This window comes from Hipposideros armiger, unplaced genomic scaffold (assembly GCF_001890085.2).
Source record: "Hipposideros armiger isolate ML-2016 unplaced genomic scaffold, ASM189008v1 scaffold_632, whole genome shotgun sequence".
Classification (NCBI taxonomy): domain Eukaryota; kingdom Metazoa; phylum Chordata; class Mammalia; order Chiroptera; family Hipposideridae; genus Hipposideros; species Hipposideros armiger.
This window is the reverse complement of record NW_017731982.1, coordinates 172,511-188,943: the sequence shown is the minus strand read 5'-3', so window position 1 is coordinate 188,943 and position 16,433 is coordinate 172,511. Positions and strand designations below refer to the sequence as shown.

Genomic DNA, 16,433 nt, shown 5'->3' with positions numbered 1-16,433 from the left:
AAAAGCTGATGCAGCTCTGCAGAGGGATCATTCCTGGTGTTTTTCATTTCCTCACATATATCCAATATTAGGTCAGGTTGTCAAAACAATTTCTTGGTTTTTGTTTTTTTGTTTTAAATTGAGGTAAAATTGGTATAGAACAGTATATGTTTCAGATGTAAATCATTGCAATTCAACACCTGTATTCACCACAAAGTGAAGGTCTTGGAGTTTTATAGTTTTTCATATCTAGACAGACAGACCAAGCAGAAATAGGAAATAATCACCCGAGGACAGAATTCTAGGAAAGGTTTAAGGAGCAGTGAGAGACGAAGTCAAGTCATGCTTGGACTTAGGAGAAAACTCCATTCTGAAGATCTACAGTGGGTGAATAGCATCTTTACTTTCAAAGACTTCCAGGAAGAATAAAATACAATCTTCCTTAGAACCTTGTTTTAGGCAATTATCATAATCAGTAAGAACATAGGAAGTGCCTAACACTGTGTGAGGCATTATGAAGATCAAAATTAGAACATACACGTTCTCCCTAAGAGTCACATGTAATCAGGTCACTTAGCGTTGTTTACACTTTAGTCACTTGTAGCAGTCTTTAAGTTCAACAATACCCCCATCTGCTCTTCTGCCTTTAAGACCCAGGTCAAATCTTATTTCTTCCAGAGAATTTTCCAGATGTCATCCCACATCCCATTAAAAATCAATTTATTTCTACTCTTCAGAATATGTATCACACTGCCTAGTATCAGAGTGATTCATTTACGTTTCTTCTCCCTAGGAGATTTGTGGTTTTCTTTAGGGAGTAGGACATATCTCCCTCAGTATCTACATACTGAAGAGGTATGGCTAAGAATTATATAGGCAACACGATACCATCTTGGATTAATTTAGTTATTTATCCATCCAAGGTGTTCTATCCCTGACCGAAGGACAAAGGCTGTGGGAAAACGTGAAAAGTGTGGAGCATTATTAATATTCTGTCCGCACATTTTTTTCCAAAGCCTTCTTGAACCAATTCACATTTTGAGCTTGGGGAATCTCTCAGAGGTAATAGGGAAGCTAAGATAATTTCCTCTTGCTCAGTATTCACTGGAGATGGAGAAAATCTACTCTCCTACTTAAGTAATAATCTTGTGTAGGCAGGAAAACTTTAATTGTAGAAGAAGTATTATGTAAATGTAAGTTATTCAATTAAAAAGGGGGGAAAAAAAGCCTTCACAGGGAGTAGCTTTCTAAAGAGGTGGGAGAACTTGTTTTCTTTACTGCAGTTTATAAGTGGTTCACTGACAGATTTTTGAAATGACATATTCATCACCAAGAGAGATGGCAACTGTCTTCTACTTCTAGTCAAGGTGGAGTAACAGGGAAGAGATCTGCCTTCTCACCTGAAACAACCAAAATATGGCTTAAATATATAAGACACAATTATCTTCAAGATATTAGATAACAGGCAATGAAGGATAATGATTCTCATAGATAAGAAACAAATGTAGTGAGCCTTATGATTGCCAAGTTTGATTCATTGAAAGAGAGAGACAGGAGAACCCATGTGGAGCCCAACATGCTCCCTAAGTTAAAAAGATGGAGTTGAGAGTCTGAGGAGGTCAAGGCGGCTAGAGTAGAAAGGACAGAATACCAAGGAGAGAGACCTACACACGAAGAATTCTGAAGATCTACAGAGTGTGCCCCTCAAGTTTGAGTTTTCAGATGAGTATTGATCAGTGCATGTGGGGATACTATCTATCAGTGGCTGGGGAAGAACTATCCAAAAGGATTAGTAAAAATAGCACCCAGTGTTCACACAGAACTAGGAATAGTGCTGGTTCCTGTGAAGCACAGTGAAAACCTCATAATTCTTGGGGAACTGAGAATACAGTAGATCGTGCCACAGTAGTGGAGAATCATTAGCTCTAAAGTAAGCACAGGTCTGATACTGCCTAATCTTAACAGCAACACACCAAGGGATCAAACTGTTTCAAGGCAGCATAATCACCCTCTAGAACAAAGCTCAAAAATATGTACAGGATTGCAAAAATATCTAGCATTCAACAAAATAAATTCATAATGTCTGGCATCCAGTCTAAAATTACTACGCATTCAAAGGAGTAGGCAAATATGATCCACAATGAGGAGAAAAATTGATCAATGGCCATTTATCTGGGGCTGACATACATGGTAGAACTATAGACAAATATAGTGAAACATTTATTATAAATGCATTCCTTATGCTTAAAAAGATAACTAGAGGCACTTTGACGAATCAGAATCCTTCTGGCCTATCCAAGCCAATGGGCTATGACCTACCTTTCCTCCCAGTTCACCCAAAGGCATACTTAATTTCTGCATGAAGTGCTTCCATATACAAAGTAGATACACTATTGATTTCATCCCAGACATGTAATCAGAAGATTTGCAAAAACAAAGGGGATTTATCCCATCTCCAGCTAAAAGTCTTCACTGGTTGGTAACAAAGGTTCTCCAGGCCAGTTCTATGCTGGCCTTAGCCATTTTCCATAGCCCTTCTTGAAAGGCCACAAGGTACAGTAATAGATTAAAGACTCTGAGGAGCCCTGCAGGAAGGAAATTATTGCTTACCTAGTGATCAGGAATCTCTTTTATTGGTGAATATCCACTGGCAGCTCATAGACCCAGTTTGAGAGACACTGGTCTAGGCCAATCAAATATGTACAGGAGTGGCGATCTGGGAATCTGTTGGGTGGATCTATTTTCATAAGTTGACATAATGCAATCTGACATGTCATTTTCTGGCATTAAAAACTCTCAGTGGCTTCCCACTGCCAAAAGGACCAAGTCCAAAGTCTTTGGCATGGCAAATAGGCCCCCGTGAAATCTGATAATAGCCTAAATAGCCTACTTGGTTACCTCGGATGCATGCAAAGGAGTCCCCATTCCCTGGCCACATACCTTATGATGTTTACACTGCAGCCTCTTTTCGTATGCTACTTCCCATGCCAAGAATGCCACGCGCCCCTCCTAGCCCAGGGCCTTGCTGCCAATAGAACAATTTGGGGTTTGTATCTTAAATACCAGCTCAAATATCATATCTCTGTGAACCTGACTCTGATTTCCCAGAGTAGGCTGATGGCTTTCTCTTTCAGGTTGCCAATACCTATCTCTATTACAGCATTTATCACATTATCACGTGTCTAAAAACTCCTTCAAGGTACAGCCTGTGTGTCTCTTTTATCTGGATTCCTTTAATATCTAGTACAGCATCTAGCACTTAGTAGCTGTTTCATAAATACATGCTGAATAAATGAATGAATGGACACTCACCCATCCTGTTGCAACTGCAAAGAATATGTAATATTCTTAAGAAGGCTTGAATACAAAGTAAGCCAATTTAGCATCTTGAAGCAATTTATGCAAATCTAGTTTAATATAGAATTAGTCTAAACTCAGCGTTCTGATTTCTCCTTGGCAGATAGGTTCCTCTGAGCTGTGCTCTCTCTAAGTGTTGTTGTACAGGGCATAAATTGAGGATGACTTCATAAAATAAATAACCTCTTATGTTTCTGGGTCCACTTTAATCAAAAGAATACAAACAGAAAGGTCTATAATTGCCCATGTGAAAGTTAAGAGTCATTGTGCAAGTATTATGTATTAAGGGGGAAAATGAGGAAAGGATACATGCAAAGGAGAATTAATGGCATAGAGGATATTCCTCTTTCAGGAAGGGGTTGTGGTGCATCTTAAAGTGAACACTGTGCCTGATTTTAAGGGTTCTAGGCAGAGTATACCAGAGGAGGTTTTCTATTATGGTATAAATGCAAATAAGTTTCAGATCTGAGCTCTCCATTGAAAACAAATTGTCCGGGATAAGGATCACCCTATGTCCCTAACTTGACTTCCTGAAGTCAGTACTCTGAGCCTCAGAGCCAGGCCCATCTTCAAATCTGAGTATCTTCTGTATTCATCTACAGGGCTAAAAAGATACACTCATAAAGACTTTTCCTGATGTGTGTCCTGTTCATCCATCATTGACTGACCACCTAGTATATGCTGTGCAGTCAGCCAGTCTGTGAGATACAAATATGTATAGGATTTGTCTTCTCCCTGCTCTCATGCTAGTGAGAAACATATACTGGTATATGAACAAATTTTCATGATGCAGTGTGCTCTATGCTGTAATGCCCATTTATATCAAGTATTGAGGGACCACAGATTTGTGAGCAATTACTCTGCTTGAAGGAAATCAGGGAGCAGGTGAAGCTAAAATTGCATCTTAAGAATTAGCAGGCATTCACCAGGGAGGTGCAATGATACTCCTCTTAGAGGAAATGACATTGATATTTTACAAAACCACATGCTAAAAACATTAGTGGGATAAGTCAAGATTATCTATCTATCTATCTATCTATCTATCTGGTATCTATCTACCTATCTATTGATCTATCATTTATCTATCTCTATCTTATCTGGCTGACTATCTTACCTATCTTATCTAGAAATGTTCACATTACATGAAACTATTACTTAAAAATAAACACATTCTTTTCAAAGACTGAGGTATAAAAGTTAACTCTTGATTATTTCTTATGTGCTTATCCAGTTCTTAAAGTACCTATGCCTTCTTCTCTCCTCTGTGGTTCAGGACTTTATTTTCTAGTTCATCGCCCCTCTTACTCCAGGGTGGGCAGTGTAAGAAAAAAGGTACTGAAGTTCAAATCAGTTCTTTTTGCTACTTGTTCCAGCAGCTGACTTTAGTACAATCCATCTTCTTTTCTCTCTGTAGCTAATAAACTGGGATTGAACTCCCAAAGATGATTTCTTGGACTTTGCTTCTGATATCATTTTAACACTTCAGGATTCTGACCATGCATGGCCTTGCTTAGCCAAGTTATATGCATTTGTTCATTAAATGTCCACCATAAATCAATTTGCCTATTCTGCTTCCTTTTCTTCTTAAGTGGAAGATGAATTATGGGGTAGGATTTCTTAACACCCCAACATAAAACTAAAGCCCATAGGAGAACAAGACTTCACAGCTAGGATTTCAGATGTGTAGGGGCCCCATACTAACCAACGGATCACATTCATTTTAAGCACATGGTGGACCCAAACAGTGAAAACCAACATGCACATTAAAAAAATTTCAGTGGCTCTACTGTGGCATAGTAATGACCAAGTAGAGTAAGATCCTAAGTCTGAGACAGGCATACTGTGACAGAAATCTGGTTCAGATGTTTCCTAAATGTCAGGTTTTGCCAGTGGAGGGAAGGAATAAAAATGGAATAAAAGATGGGCACTGGAGCTGCTAATTAAAACAATTCAGAGAACATAAATGCTAGAGTAATTTTGGACCCGCCATATCAGGCTGCTTTCAATGCAAATGTGGCGCTCTGATTTCTTCCTTCATCGGGAAGATATAATTAGCTCAGCTGAAACAGGGTGAAAGCCTTGAGGCAGCCGTTTCCTGGAGCTGCCAGCTCCCCCTTGATGGAGAAACAGCTGCCACCCGCCCCCCATGCCCCAGATTGCACAGTGCTGTGGTCACCCCACAAGGCTGCCTCACAAGCTACCCTGAGCAGAGGGCTCAGGTGGCCAGGGGCTTTGGTTGTCGCTTAAATATAAGGGACATGTTACTCCTCAACCTAGTTGACTCTAGGCTCCATCATCATCCTTCCATATAAGATAGCCCAGGCTAACACAAAAGTCCTCCCTCATTACTATGGCAGAAAGGATATTCAACATTGGTGATGACAACACACTTCAGCTACAGCACCTCGTCACTTTGGAGTGTGCAGGCTTTTGGAGAGGATACAAAGAGAATAAGGAAGAAAAGTGGCCTGCAAACGAGAAACCTGAACTGTCAGAACACATTTCCAAGCTGCTGGGACAGAGAAGATGAAGAGACACCATGGTGGGAGGGGTTCAATGCCAAGCTTATAGATGACCCAACAGGTGGATAATTAATATGCAAGTGAGAGTATTCTGGGAAATAGCCACTGCAAAATGTTCTGGAGTTCAACTGCAAAAACAGAGCAACAGCTTCTGCTCATCTCTTTGATAAACTCCACAGAATGGACTCCACTGATATGCTTTTGATGTTTTAATAAGCAAAAATATTCTGCAAATGAATAGTATGATGATAAATAGTATCATGGAACCAAAAGTTTCACTATCTCTTTAAAATTGTAGAGAAGGCAAAATAAGTCATTGATATGTTTGTTTTCCTAGGCTACTATTAGATTGCCAAGTCTTAAATCCCTCAGCCACTTTCCTATCTGCTTCCACCCATTCCCACCCATTACAAAGGCCAGTGGAAGGCTGGTTCTTTTTCCTCATCCTCAGTGGGAATAACAAGCAAGCAAGTAAACATACAAACCCTGCAGCTGCAACTGAATAGTGACCATCGTATGGGACAGGGGTGATAAATAAATGTCGCATTTGAAGGACATTTTTTAATGACTGCAATAGTTCCCAGAACATTTAACAAATAAAGGAACTCAGAATCATTATTTTCTCCAATCAATTCAGAAGGAAGTACTTCAGGAAAATGGCACCTAAGTGGAGGGTTTTCTTTTTAACAATGATAAAATATGGTGGATGACAAGGGACCGTGTTTTTATAATGTGTAACTGACCAAGACTAACTCTTTATGCCCATAATCATGGTCACTATTTTGCTAATATTTTCCTTTTCAGGTTTTTTTTCATTGAGATATAATTCATATACATTGATATTTACCCTTTTAAAGTACACATTCAATGATTTTTAGTATATTTGCAAATATGCTAAACAACCATCACCACTATACAATTCTAAAACTTTTTCATCATCCCCAAAAGAAACTCCATCTCCAGTAGCAGTCACTCCACATTCTCCATTGCCCCCAGCCTCAAGGAACAGCTAATCTACCGTCTCTGTGGATTTGCCTATTCTGGACCTTTCACAAAACTGAAATCACATAACATGTGACCTTTTGTGTCTGGCTTCTTTCACTTACCATAATGTTTTCAAGGTTCATATGTGTTGTAGTATCAATCAGTACTCATTCCTTTTAATTGATAAATCATATTCTACTGTATAGATTACCATATTTTTTTGTTGATCTATTCTTCAGTTGATACACTTAAATTTTTTGTTTCCACTTTATTGCTATTATGAATAATGCTGCCATTTCACTTGTGTACAAGTTTTTGTGTGAACATACGATTTCATTTCTCTTATATGGTGACTCTGTGTTGAGCATTTCGAGAAACTGCCAAACTGTTTTTCCAAGCAGCTGCACCATTTTACATGCCCACCAGCAGTTTATGAGGGTTCCAATTTCTCCACATCCTCGTTAACATTTGTTATTATCTGTCTCTTTATTACAGCCATCTCAGTGGATATGAAGCAGTAAGTATTTCATTGTGGTCTTGATTTACATTTCCCTAATGACTATTGATGTTGAGCCTCATTTTGGGTGCTTATTGGTCATTGGTATATTTTCTTTAGAGAGATCTCTACTTAAATCGTATTTGCCTATTTTTTTTAATTGGGTGGTTTATCTTCATATTGTTGAGCTTTTCAGTCTTTTCCCTCTGAATTATTTTTCTAGAGATTGTAGAAAGGGACATTGGGTTCCACCTAGTTCAGTCCTGGCTTTGGGAATGAAGTATAACTTTAATGAACTGGATAATGATAAGGTTGAAAACATTTACTGAGCACTTATTTTGTGCCAGGCACTCTGAGACCTTTATTAACTTATAGCTGAAGAGAAAGCTGTTGCTTGGGCCAAATGTTTCTCCCTTAGGTGCTCATCAATATCAGCAAAGCTTTTCCTTAGGGAAACACCATGTGTTTTTTTTTGTCCCCCTGAGACAGGGAGGTGCCCCCATCCCCATCTCCCACCAAGGGAGCAGAGCAGACGCATCCATTGGGAGGTAATATACAATCCCTCCCCCTGCCATGTTTTAGCTATCTAGAACAACCTAGTCATTGCTAGACTCAGGACAGGTGCTTTGAAGCTCCACTTTGAACACCTGAAGTTGAGACTATGCTCACGTGTTCTACAAATACACCCAAGAGAATCTTTTTCAGTTTGGTCTCTAGTCCGTGTTATATAAAACATGGACAATGTTTATTGAGGTGACAAAAGAAGAAGCCCCACAAACAATCTGTAGAAGAAAATACAGCAAAGCAATCGATTCATTGTCTTAGACTAATTGTAGCAAAGTTGGCTCAGCTAAAGTGAAGCGGCATTGGAGGTAAGGGAGGCTGCAGGGAGAATAGGGAGCAAACTGCGGAGGCTCTTTCTCAAAAGTAAATCATAAAGGAAACAGCAAAGGTGCAGAGAGGCATTTCTTTCACCAGTCCTACCTTATGAAAGTTAGTCAAGTTACATGTTCTGTCTTCCTAGGCTATATACATAAAGCACATTGTTTCTTTTCCTTCCTATTTTCTTCCTCTTCCCTGGAAAGGCCAGCAAAACAAGGAAACCCAACTGAGCATTTGAGGTAGTAGGACACCACACGAACCTTCACTTTCAGTATCACGACTGCGAGATTTCCAGAAATGTTCCTTTTCCCTCATACCCAAGTCCCAAGATCTCAGTTCACAAATGTAACATGCCAAAGGGGCCAATTCCTGGTAATCAGTGGATTTGAATTATTGTCTATAACTCTATCCCTTAATGCTTCTAGTGGCGGAACCCCAGGTGGGCTGGGTGGGACAATTCAGGAGCTGACAGGATGGAACTTGATACATCACACCAAGAGGGCCACAGGTTAATCCACTTTCAACCAACACGATTCCATGTGGGAACTTCCAAGGTCTAGTGTACTATTATTTATGTGAACAACTTCATCTTAAGTCCAACCTCAAACAAATGCTCCAGGCATAATTTCACAGTGCAAACCTCAAAATTATTTAAACTCATGCCCTCCAGGAATTTCCCCAAGCCCTCGGAATCCCCTGGCGGAATCCTCAGGCTGAGAACTTTCCTATTAGAAACATCACACACCACTCTGGAGAGCCATGGAAAGAGCAGAATAGGTGTCGTGGGCTGAACTGCATTTCCCCGAAATGTATGTGTTGAAGTCTTAATCCCCAGTACCTCAAATCATGACTGTAGTTGGAGTTGGGGCCTTAAAGAGGTGATTAAGTTAAAATAAGGCCACTGAGGTGGGCCCTAATCCAGTCTGACTGGCCCCTTTATAAGAGGAAATTTAGGCACACAAAGAGACACCAGGGTTGTGTATCTACAGAGGAATGACCATGTGAGGACACCGATAAGGCATTGTCTGCAACTCAAGGAGAGGAGCCTTAGAAGAAGCATCATCACCCTGCTCTTCGACTTCTAGCCTGAAGAACTGTGAGAAAATAAATGTCTGTTGTTTAAGCCACTTAGTCTGAGGTATTTTGTTATGGTAGCCCGAGCAAATGAACACAAGGACCTCCCAGGGACACAAGGCCCTGGGGTCTCCTGGTGAGCGCAGCCACTCACCCTATAGTAGTCAGTGCTGTACACATCCCGGGACATGCCAAAGTCCCCGATTTTCACCAGGAGGTTCTCGCCAACCAGGCAGTTTCGGGTGGCCAGGTCTCGGTGCACAAAGTGCTGGGATGCCAGGTAGACCATGCCTGCGGCGATCTGCTGAGCGATGTGCAGCATCTGCGACTGCGTCAGCTCCGTCGGCGGGTTGCCTTCAGCCATCAACACGGCATCTGGTCCATGTGCCCTGCAGAGGACAGGGAAGGTGTTGCCGGAGCTGGAACTCTTCCTTGAGAGACCCTTTGCCCTTCCCCCATGCACCCCCCAGTTGCTGGTTCTAAAAGACGCAGCCTGACTTAGCATAAAGAGGAGCAAAAGATGCTTCACCCATGACTGTACCTCAAAAGCACCCAGCCTTCAATTCCCAGAGTCTAGAATTCCCAGGGCCTGAATGGTAACCCCTTCAAATACAGACAGGTTCATGTTTTGAGGGCTCCTGAAGAATGCTGGGGTCAGGCACAGGCCAGAGCCCCCAGTACTGAAAAGCAGTGGGTGGCTGAAGCGCAAAAATAAAACAAAATGCCAGGGGAGAGCTTGGCTCTCCTAGAACAGTGAGTCATTGAGCCCCAGTGAGAGCATCACCCGGCCTCTCCCAGCCACAGGCTGCAGCCAGCTCCCCCCACCAAGGCTGCAGCCAGCACCCCCGACTAAGGCTGATCTCTCCAGAGTGCCCCACCAGGGCCAGAGCTGGCATCTGTGTTGTCCCCGATTCCACCTGCTCTGCTTCCCGGCATGGTTTCCAAGCTACACTGATCTCCCTTAAGCCCATTTCAGCAGAATCCCAGGGCATTGTCACCCTGGACATTCATTCCAGGTGAAAAATACCTTCTCCTTCTGCCCACCCCTTCCCCTGACCTCTGGCTCAACACATGCACTGGCCACCACATAGGAGAGTTCTTTTGAATGACAACACATTTTTTCTTTTACTGGGGTAAGTTGAATTCTTTACGCTTTTTTTTTGGCGGGGAGGTGTTGGTGAGAGTATGGTATTTTATATCTGTCTTCTGTCTTACACACCAGCCTTTTCCCAGCTGTGGGATGAATTAAGGTATCATAACACTGATAGGTGCTTCAGGGAGGGGAGGGTCCCAGTCTTAGGATCCTCCATCAGCGCTGGCGGCGGTCGCCACTCTGGAACCCTGCGAGGTGAGCCAAGACTGGTGCCACTGCCCCTGGCGGCCTGATGGGGCACCGCAGGGCAAGAAGTGAAAGCTTGGCCAAAGGGCTTCTCCCTCCCAAAGGCTAGTCGGCCAACGACATCTCCTTCCAGACAGTTTGAAGCACTTAAAATCAACATAGAGGATTTTAAATGAGTTCTAAAGTGGTTCCTTCACCTGCAGTGTTCCAGAGCTGTATGGCTATCTGAAAAGGAGAGAGTCAGGATTCAAGAACCTGGACCTGGTGTTGCCCCACCCCTTACCAGCCAGCTCTGTCTCGGACGAGTTACTCAAGCACAGGCATTTACCCTTCTCAATCATGGCACCAGCCCGGAGTGATTCCCCCTTTCCTTGATTTCTAAAATATGCTGTCATCTGATCTTTCATTCCTGTATTCTTGGACAACAAGCACTGGACAAGGAGGTGTGGTGTTACCCCGTCCCAGAGGTATCCAGGACCATGATCTGCAGAAGACTTTTCAATTTTCCAGTGTTTAATTTCTCCGTTAGTCAAAAGTACAAAGGGATACTATGCTGTGTGATCATTTAGGTCCCTTTTGTCTCTAAATACCTGGATTGAGCCATTCCTAGAAAGGAACTTCCTATTTTTATACAAGGGAAGTCCTAACACATCTAGTTCACCTCCATTCAAACCATAGTTCCCCCAACCACCTCTTGTCACATTGGGGAGCAATAAGGAGGAACGCCCCAGGGATCTCTTCAGCTCGAAATCTCTCCCTGGAATAAGCAATCTTGCAGTGCAGTGGGCAAGGCTCTGGGTATCAGAACTGAATTTGAATCCTGTCCTAACACAGCAGCTGTAACCTCAGGTGAGCTTCAGAACCTCTCTGGGCCTGTTTCCTCATTCTGTAAAGTGGGGATACTGACCCCAACTTCCTTAGCACACTGATGTGAGAAGTAATTGAAACTCTGCTTGTACAATGCTTTGCAGCCTTCCATCAAAAAGCCAGAGAGAAAGGCTTTGCAAACACAGGTTCTCTCTAAAAAAATGGAGAAGAGACAAAAAAGCACAACTTATCTTCTGGGCATTTCTTCCCCCCCGCCCCCCGAATGGCCTGTGACAGGGCTCTTAGGGACACCAAAGGGCTGGCCCTTCCTACCTCACGAAAGAACGAAAGATTACTCAAGCCCAAGCCTTCTCAGTACTAAGAGGCAGGGAAAAGTGATAATGTTTTCACTCATCACAGGAGACAAAGCTCTTATGTGGCCTCACCAGGAGAGGGACCTAGGGGAGCACATAAAGTATGAGAAATCCTGTAATACCCAGAGAATCTAGGCCAGGATGAAATCTTCATAGATTTAGTTCAAACAGGGAAATAATTTGTTGATTTGCCATAGCCATATTTCAGCCCTAGGACTCTAGGTTCCTCTAAGAATCTGTCCATTGCAAAGACTCTAAGGAAAAGGACAAGTTAGAAGCCAGTACAAACGGACACTCTGAGCAAAACCGCAAGCTGCCTTCTGCACTCTACACTACCATGTGTGGATGGGGCAGGCGCCTGCAATTTTAACCAGTTATTTCTCATGCTTGCCTCTGGGTATTTGAACAAGTCTCCTTCCAATGGGAGAAGACTCTGGATGCTTTCCTTGAGCAGAAAGTCCTATTGTAAATAGAGGGCAAGTGAGTCTTTTAAGAAGAGTATAAGTAAAGTTAATACAATGGCCCTCTGCTTCACTCCCAGGAAAAAGAACAGTATTTCATCTCTTCCAAGAAAAGATGCCTTCAAAGGGAAAGCACCATAGGACTCTGGAGTGGGTGGCAGGAAGGGTCAGTGGGCTTCTGACCAGGAAGGCTGCTCACCCTTCCTCCCTCAGCTTGGTCTCTCCCCGTGTGGGTTACAGTCGGCACTTAGCCACACTGTTCTGGCCCCAGAATTCCATAGCACACTAACTTCCTTCCGATTTTCTAATAGTCACTTCAGGAGGAAGTACTGCAGTGGTGAAGGCTATGGGTTTTGCAGACAGGGGCTGCCCCAGCCCTGCCACTGACTAGCGGTGTTAACTCAGGTTCTTCAACTGTAAAATGAGGATGATGGAATACTAGTTTATGAAGTTTATATAAGTGACTACATTTTAAATGCTTACAAAGTCTCAATAAAGGTGAGCTGTTATTGCTTGAAAAAGCTTTGCTTATCTTCTCTTCATTGGAAGAGCATTTTGGAGAGAGTCTAAGAGGAGAAACTCTAATCTCCTTGAAAGCAAGAACTGTGTTTTACTCCATGTTTCCCAACCTAGCACAGAACCTGACCATGTTGGTCCTCAGTATATATGCCCTTTGGATGAATGAAAAGGGTGGGAACATAACTGTAGTCACCTGTCATTATAAGGCAGTGCCAATGATACTTGGGGACATGTTCATGGCAGTTTAAGGGCTGGGTTTCCTTCCAGAAAGAGAGGATACATTGTAGCTCACAGCATAGTATTGCACCTAAGCACCTGATTCTTAGCATGGAAAACTTCTTGCTCCCAGAGTTCAGCAGATTCTGAAATTGAGCAGAGGAGGTTTCCAATAGCTCCATGGCTTATAGAAGATGCCAAGAGAGAATAAGGTGCCTGCTCCTTCTGGAAGGCAGGAAAAAGAGCTAGGGATAGGTCAACAGAGCCAAAAGTGAAAGAATCAACACACACACACAAACACACACACACACACACACACACACACGTGTGTGTGTATGTGCTTATATGCATGTGCACAGTCTGAGCTCACAGGAGCATTTAATTTCATCCAGGTGAATACATGTGGATTTATTATGCTATGAGTTTTTGTTTTGTTTTGTTTTGTTTTGTTTTTTTTTGCTATGGTGTTTGGAAAGCATCATTTTTAATTAGAGAAGTAGCCTAGAGCATGGAAACAAGGAAACAATATTTCTTCTATGAGCATCCAGACTTCAACCAAATTTAGCTTCTTTTTCCTCCTTTCACATTAAATCTGACAACACAACATGCAAAAGCTATCATCATCCTCTCTCGTATCACCTACAAGCAAAACTTTGCTGACATTGGATAATGCGTTATCAGGATGAGCAGCTCTGAACACCATAAGTTGGCTCCATATTCCTAATCTCACCTGGCATTCCCTCACATTCACAAATCAGGCAAAGCAGAGAAAGGGGACCCATCCCAGAGAAGGACTAAATTACACATGTATTCATGAGGCTAGAGATGGTGAAAGTGGTCCAGATGGCACAAATCATGTGATGACATCTCTAACCACAGCAGCGCACTCTCCCTCTTCCACTGTTCTCTCAGTGATTGACTTATTACTTAAACTACACAGTTTCTGAATCTTCCAGTGGTGACATGCAGCTACTGGTGCCGATTTCCATGAAAAGCCTTCTTCAGTGCCCACACAAACCGGAGGTGGTCAGAGGTGTAGGTGTTTCCATAACACGGAAGGCATAATATCCCAGGATTTTGGATCCCTCAACCAAAATAAAGAGGAAAACGTGGCAGAGAAAAAGGTTAGTGGGGACAAAATCTATCAACTGCCTCCCATCACAATAGTCCTGACACGAGTCCTTGCTGTGGATATTATTATACCCGGTTTACACGTAAGGAAACTGAGGCCAATGAAGGCAGGTGCAAATTAGTCACCTGCCCCTAACATCTTCCCTTTTTCTGTTAAATTACACCATTTGCCAAGAAATCATAGGCAGTATGTTTGCTGATCTTTCAAAGCCAAGGGGCAGCTCTATGTTAAAGGAACCAGCACGTCAGAGGCAGACATGACTTGGAGAGGCTCTCTGAGCCACAAAGGACTCTCCCTTCTGAAGCTCACCTCCCACCTCGTCCCTGCCCTGCCACTGTACCTGAGGAACTTGTTGAGGTCCCCGTGCTTCATGTACTCGAAAACCATGATGAGGGGGTCGCCTTCCACACACACGCCGTAGAACTTGACAATGTGCTCGTGCTGGAGGTTGGTCAGCAGCTCAGCCTCACGGTGGAAGTCCTTGCGTGCGTTGTCACTAGCGTCCTTCAGCGTCTGGGGATGAGGGGCAGAGAGGAGAGAAAACCAACACATCTTAAATGGAGGCTGTCAAAGAGAAGGTTGTGTTGAGAAGGAATTACTTCCATGGGCCCCGAGGTTCCTCGATGGGAAGGAAATTCATCTCATTTATTACAGGAAAGACGGGAAAACAGCATAATTCCCAAGGAAATAATGTTTGTATTAATAGCCTAGGAGAAGCCCCTTGTGGGTATGCAGAGCTTTACAGTTTATGAAGCACTTGCCCAGATGTTACCTCATTAAGTTATAGACACAAGTGTTATAGTTTTCATGCCTTCTAGCTGTGGCCTGGGCCCAACTAGTACCACGGACTTCTCTCCTATTTTGGTGCCTGTTGTGCTTTCTAGGATGCAACATGTACCTCACCTCTGCTCCCATAACATTTGTAAACTTAGTATTATGGAAATGTTCAGTAGAGAGAAGAGCATAAAAAGACCTCATGTACCCCTCTTTCAGCTTTGACAATGATCATTTTGCTGGTTTTATCATGTGACACTCTAAAAAACCTTCTCCAATTGGTGTCCACACACACTGCTGGCTCAGGAAACATCCTGCTAGCAGGCCAATTGCACTGCCAAGGTGAAGATGCACAGGGTCATGCCAGCCAAGCTCCAGTGCCTTGAGATCTCAGCTCAGACCACTCTGCCACCATGGTGCCATAGTAGGCAGAGCAAAGCTGGCATCTGTTGATACCACACACATGTGCTGAGTTCCTGTCCTGTGCCAGCCACTGAGCTAGAGCTGTGATGGCATCAAGAAGGCACTAACCCAAATCCTGGCCTCAGGTGCTTATTTGCAAATGGGAGATAAGTCACATATATAATTGACTCTAAGCTTAAAACACACTGTCATGAATGAACCTTATCTCCCCGGCATCCCTGTCCAGTGTGACCTCCTGACATGCCCCTCTTGACACGTATGCTTTCACTTTACAAAATATCTGCAGCTGCTCAGAAGACACCAGGCCACACCTCTGCCCTGCACATTCCCACCCGTCTACCCAGAATGCTGACTCGGGCATGGTCACTGGTGTTTGGCAGGTGAATAACGCCCCCCTAAAGATGTCCATGTCCCAATCCCTGGAACACATGACTATGTTACCTTACATGGCAGAAGGGACTTAATCACAGGTGTTATTAAGTCAAGGATCTTGGTGTGGGGAGATTATCCTGGGTTATCAGAGTGGGCTCGCTGTCATCCCCAAAAGGGTCCTTATAAGAGGGGCAGGAGCATCAAGACAGAGACGATGTGAGGATAGAAGCAGAGTCAGAGAGGAGAGAAAATGCTAGGATGCTGGCTTTGAAGACAGAAGAAGGGGCCATGAGCCAAAGAATATGGATGGCCTCTAGAAGCTAGAGAAGACAAGGAGACGAATTCTATCCAAGAATGTCCAGAAGGAGCCAGCCCTGCTGATATCTTGACTTTCGCTTAGTAAGCCTCGTTTCAGAAGTATGGCCGCCAGAACTGTGAGAGAAACCATTGGTGATGTTTCAAGCCACTAAGTTTGTAGTAATTTGTTACAGCAGCCATAGGAAACTAATACACCTGGTTAATACCTAGCAATCTTCTGAGACTAGGCTCAGACCTCACCTTTCTGAGAAGTATTCTCTGACTCCCTCGTTGCTGTCACATTCCCTCTGCACCAGGTTAGGTGACAACCTCCTTAGGCACATCTCATACTTAACCTCTATAATATTGCCAACCACAATACATTTTAATTGTGTGCTTACTTGCTTATCTCTGATATTGATGGT

At 43.1% G+C, this 16,433-nt stretch overlaps 1 protein-coding gene across 1 annotated transcript in view; it reads right to left on the bottom strand.

Moving 5' to 3' along the window:
- NTRK2 (neurotrophic receptor tyrosine kinase 2) overlaps positions 1-16,433 on the bottom strand; it is a 180,664-nt gene that overhangs the window by 48,808 nt on the left and 115,423 nt on the right. The window contains exons 6-7 of the mRNA XM_019625496.1: positions 14,483-14,655; positions 9,449-9,683 (exon numbers count right to left, since the gene is read on the bottom strand). Coding sequence (XP_019481041.1) covers positions 9,449-9,683; positions 14,483-14,655 — 408 coding nt within the window. The remainder of the gene's footprint in view (positions 1-9,448; positions 9,684-14,482; positions 14,656-16,433) is intronic.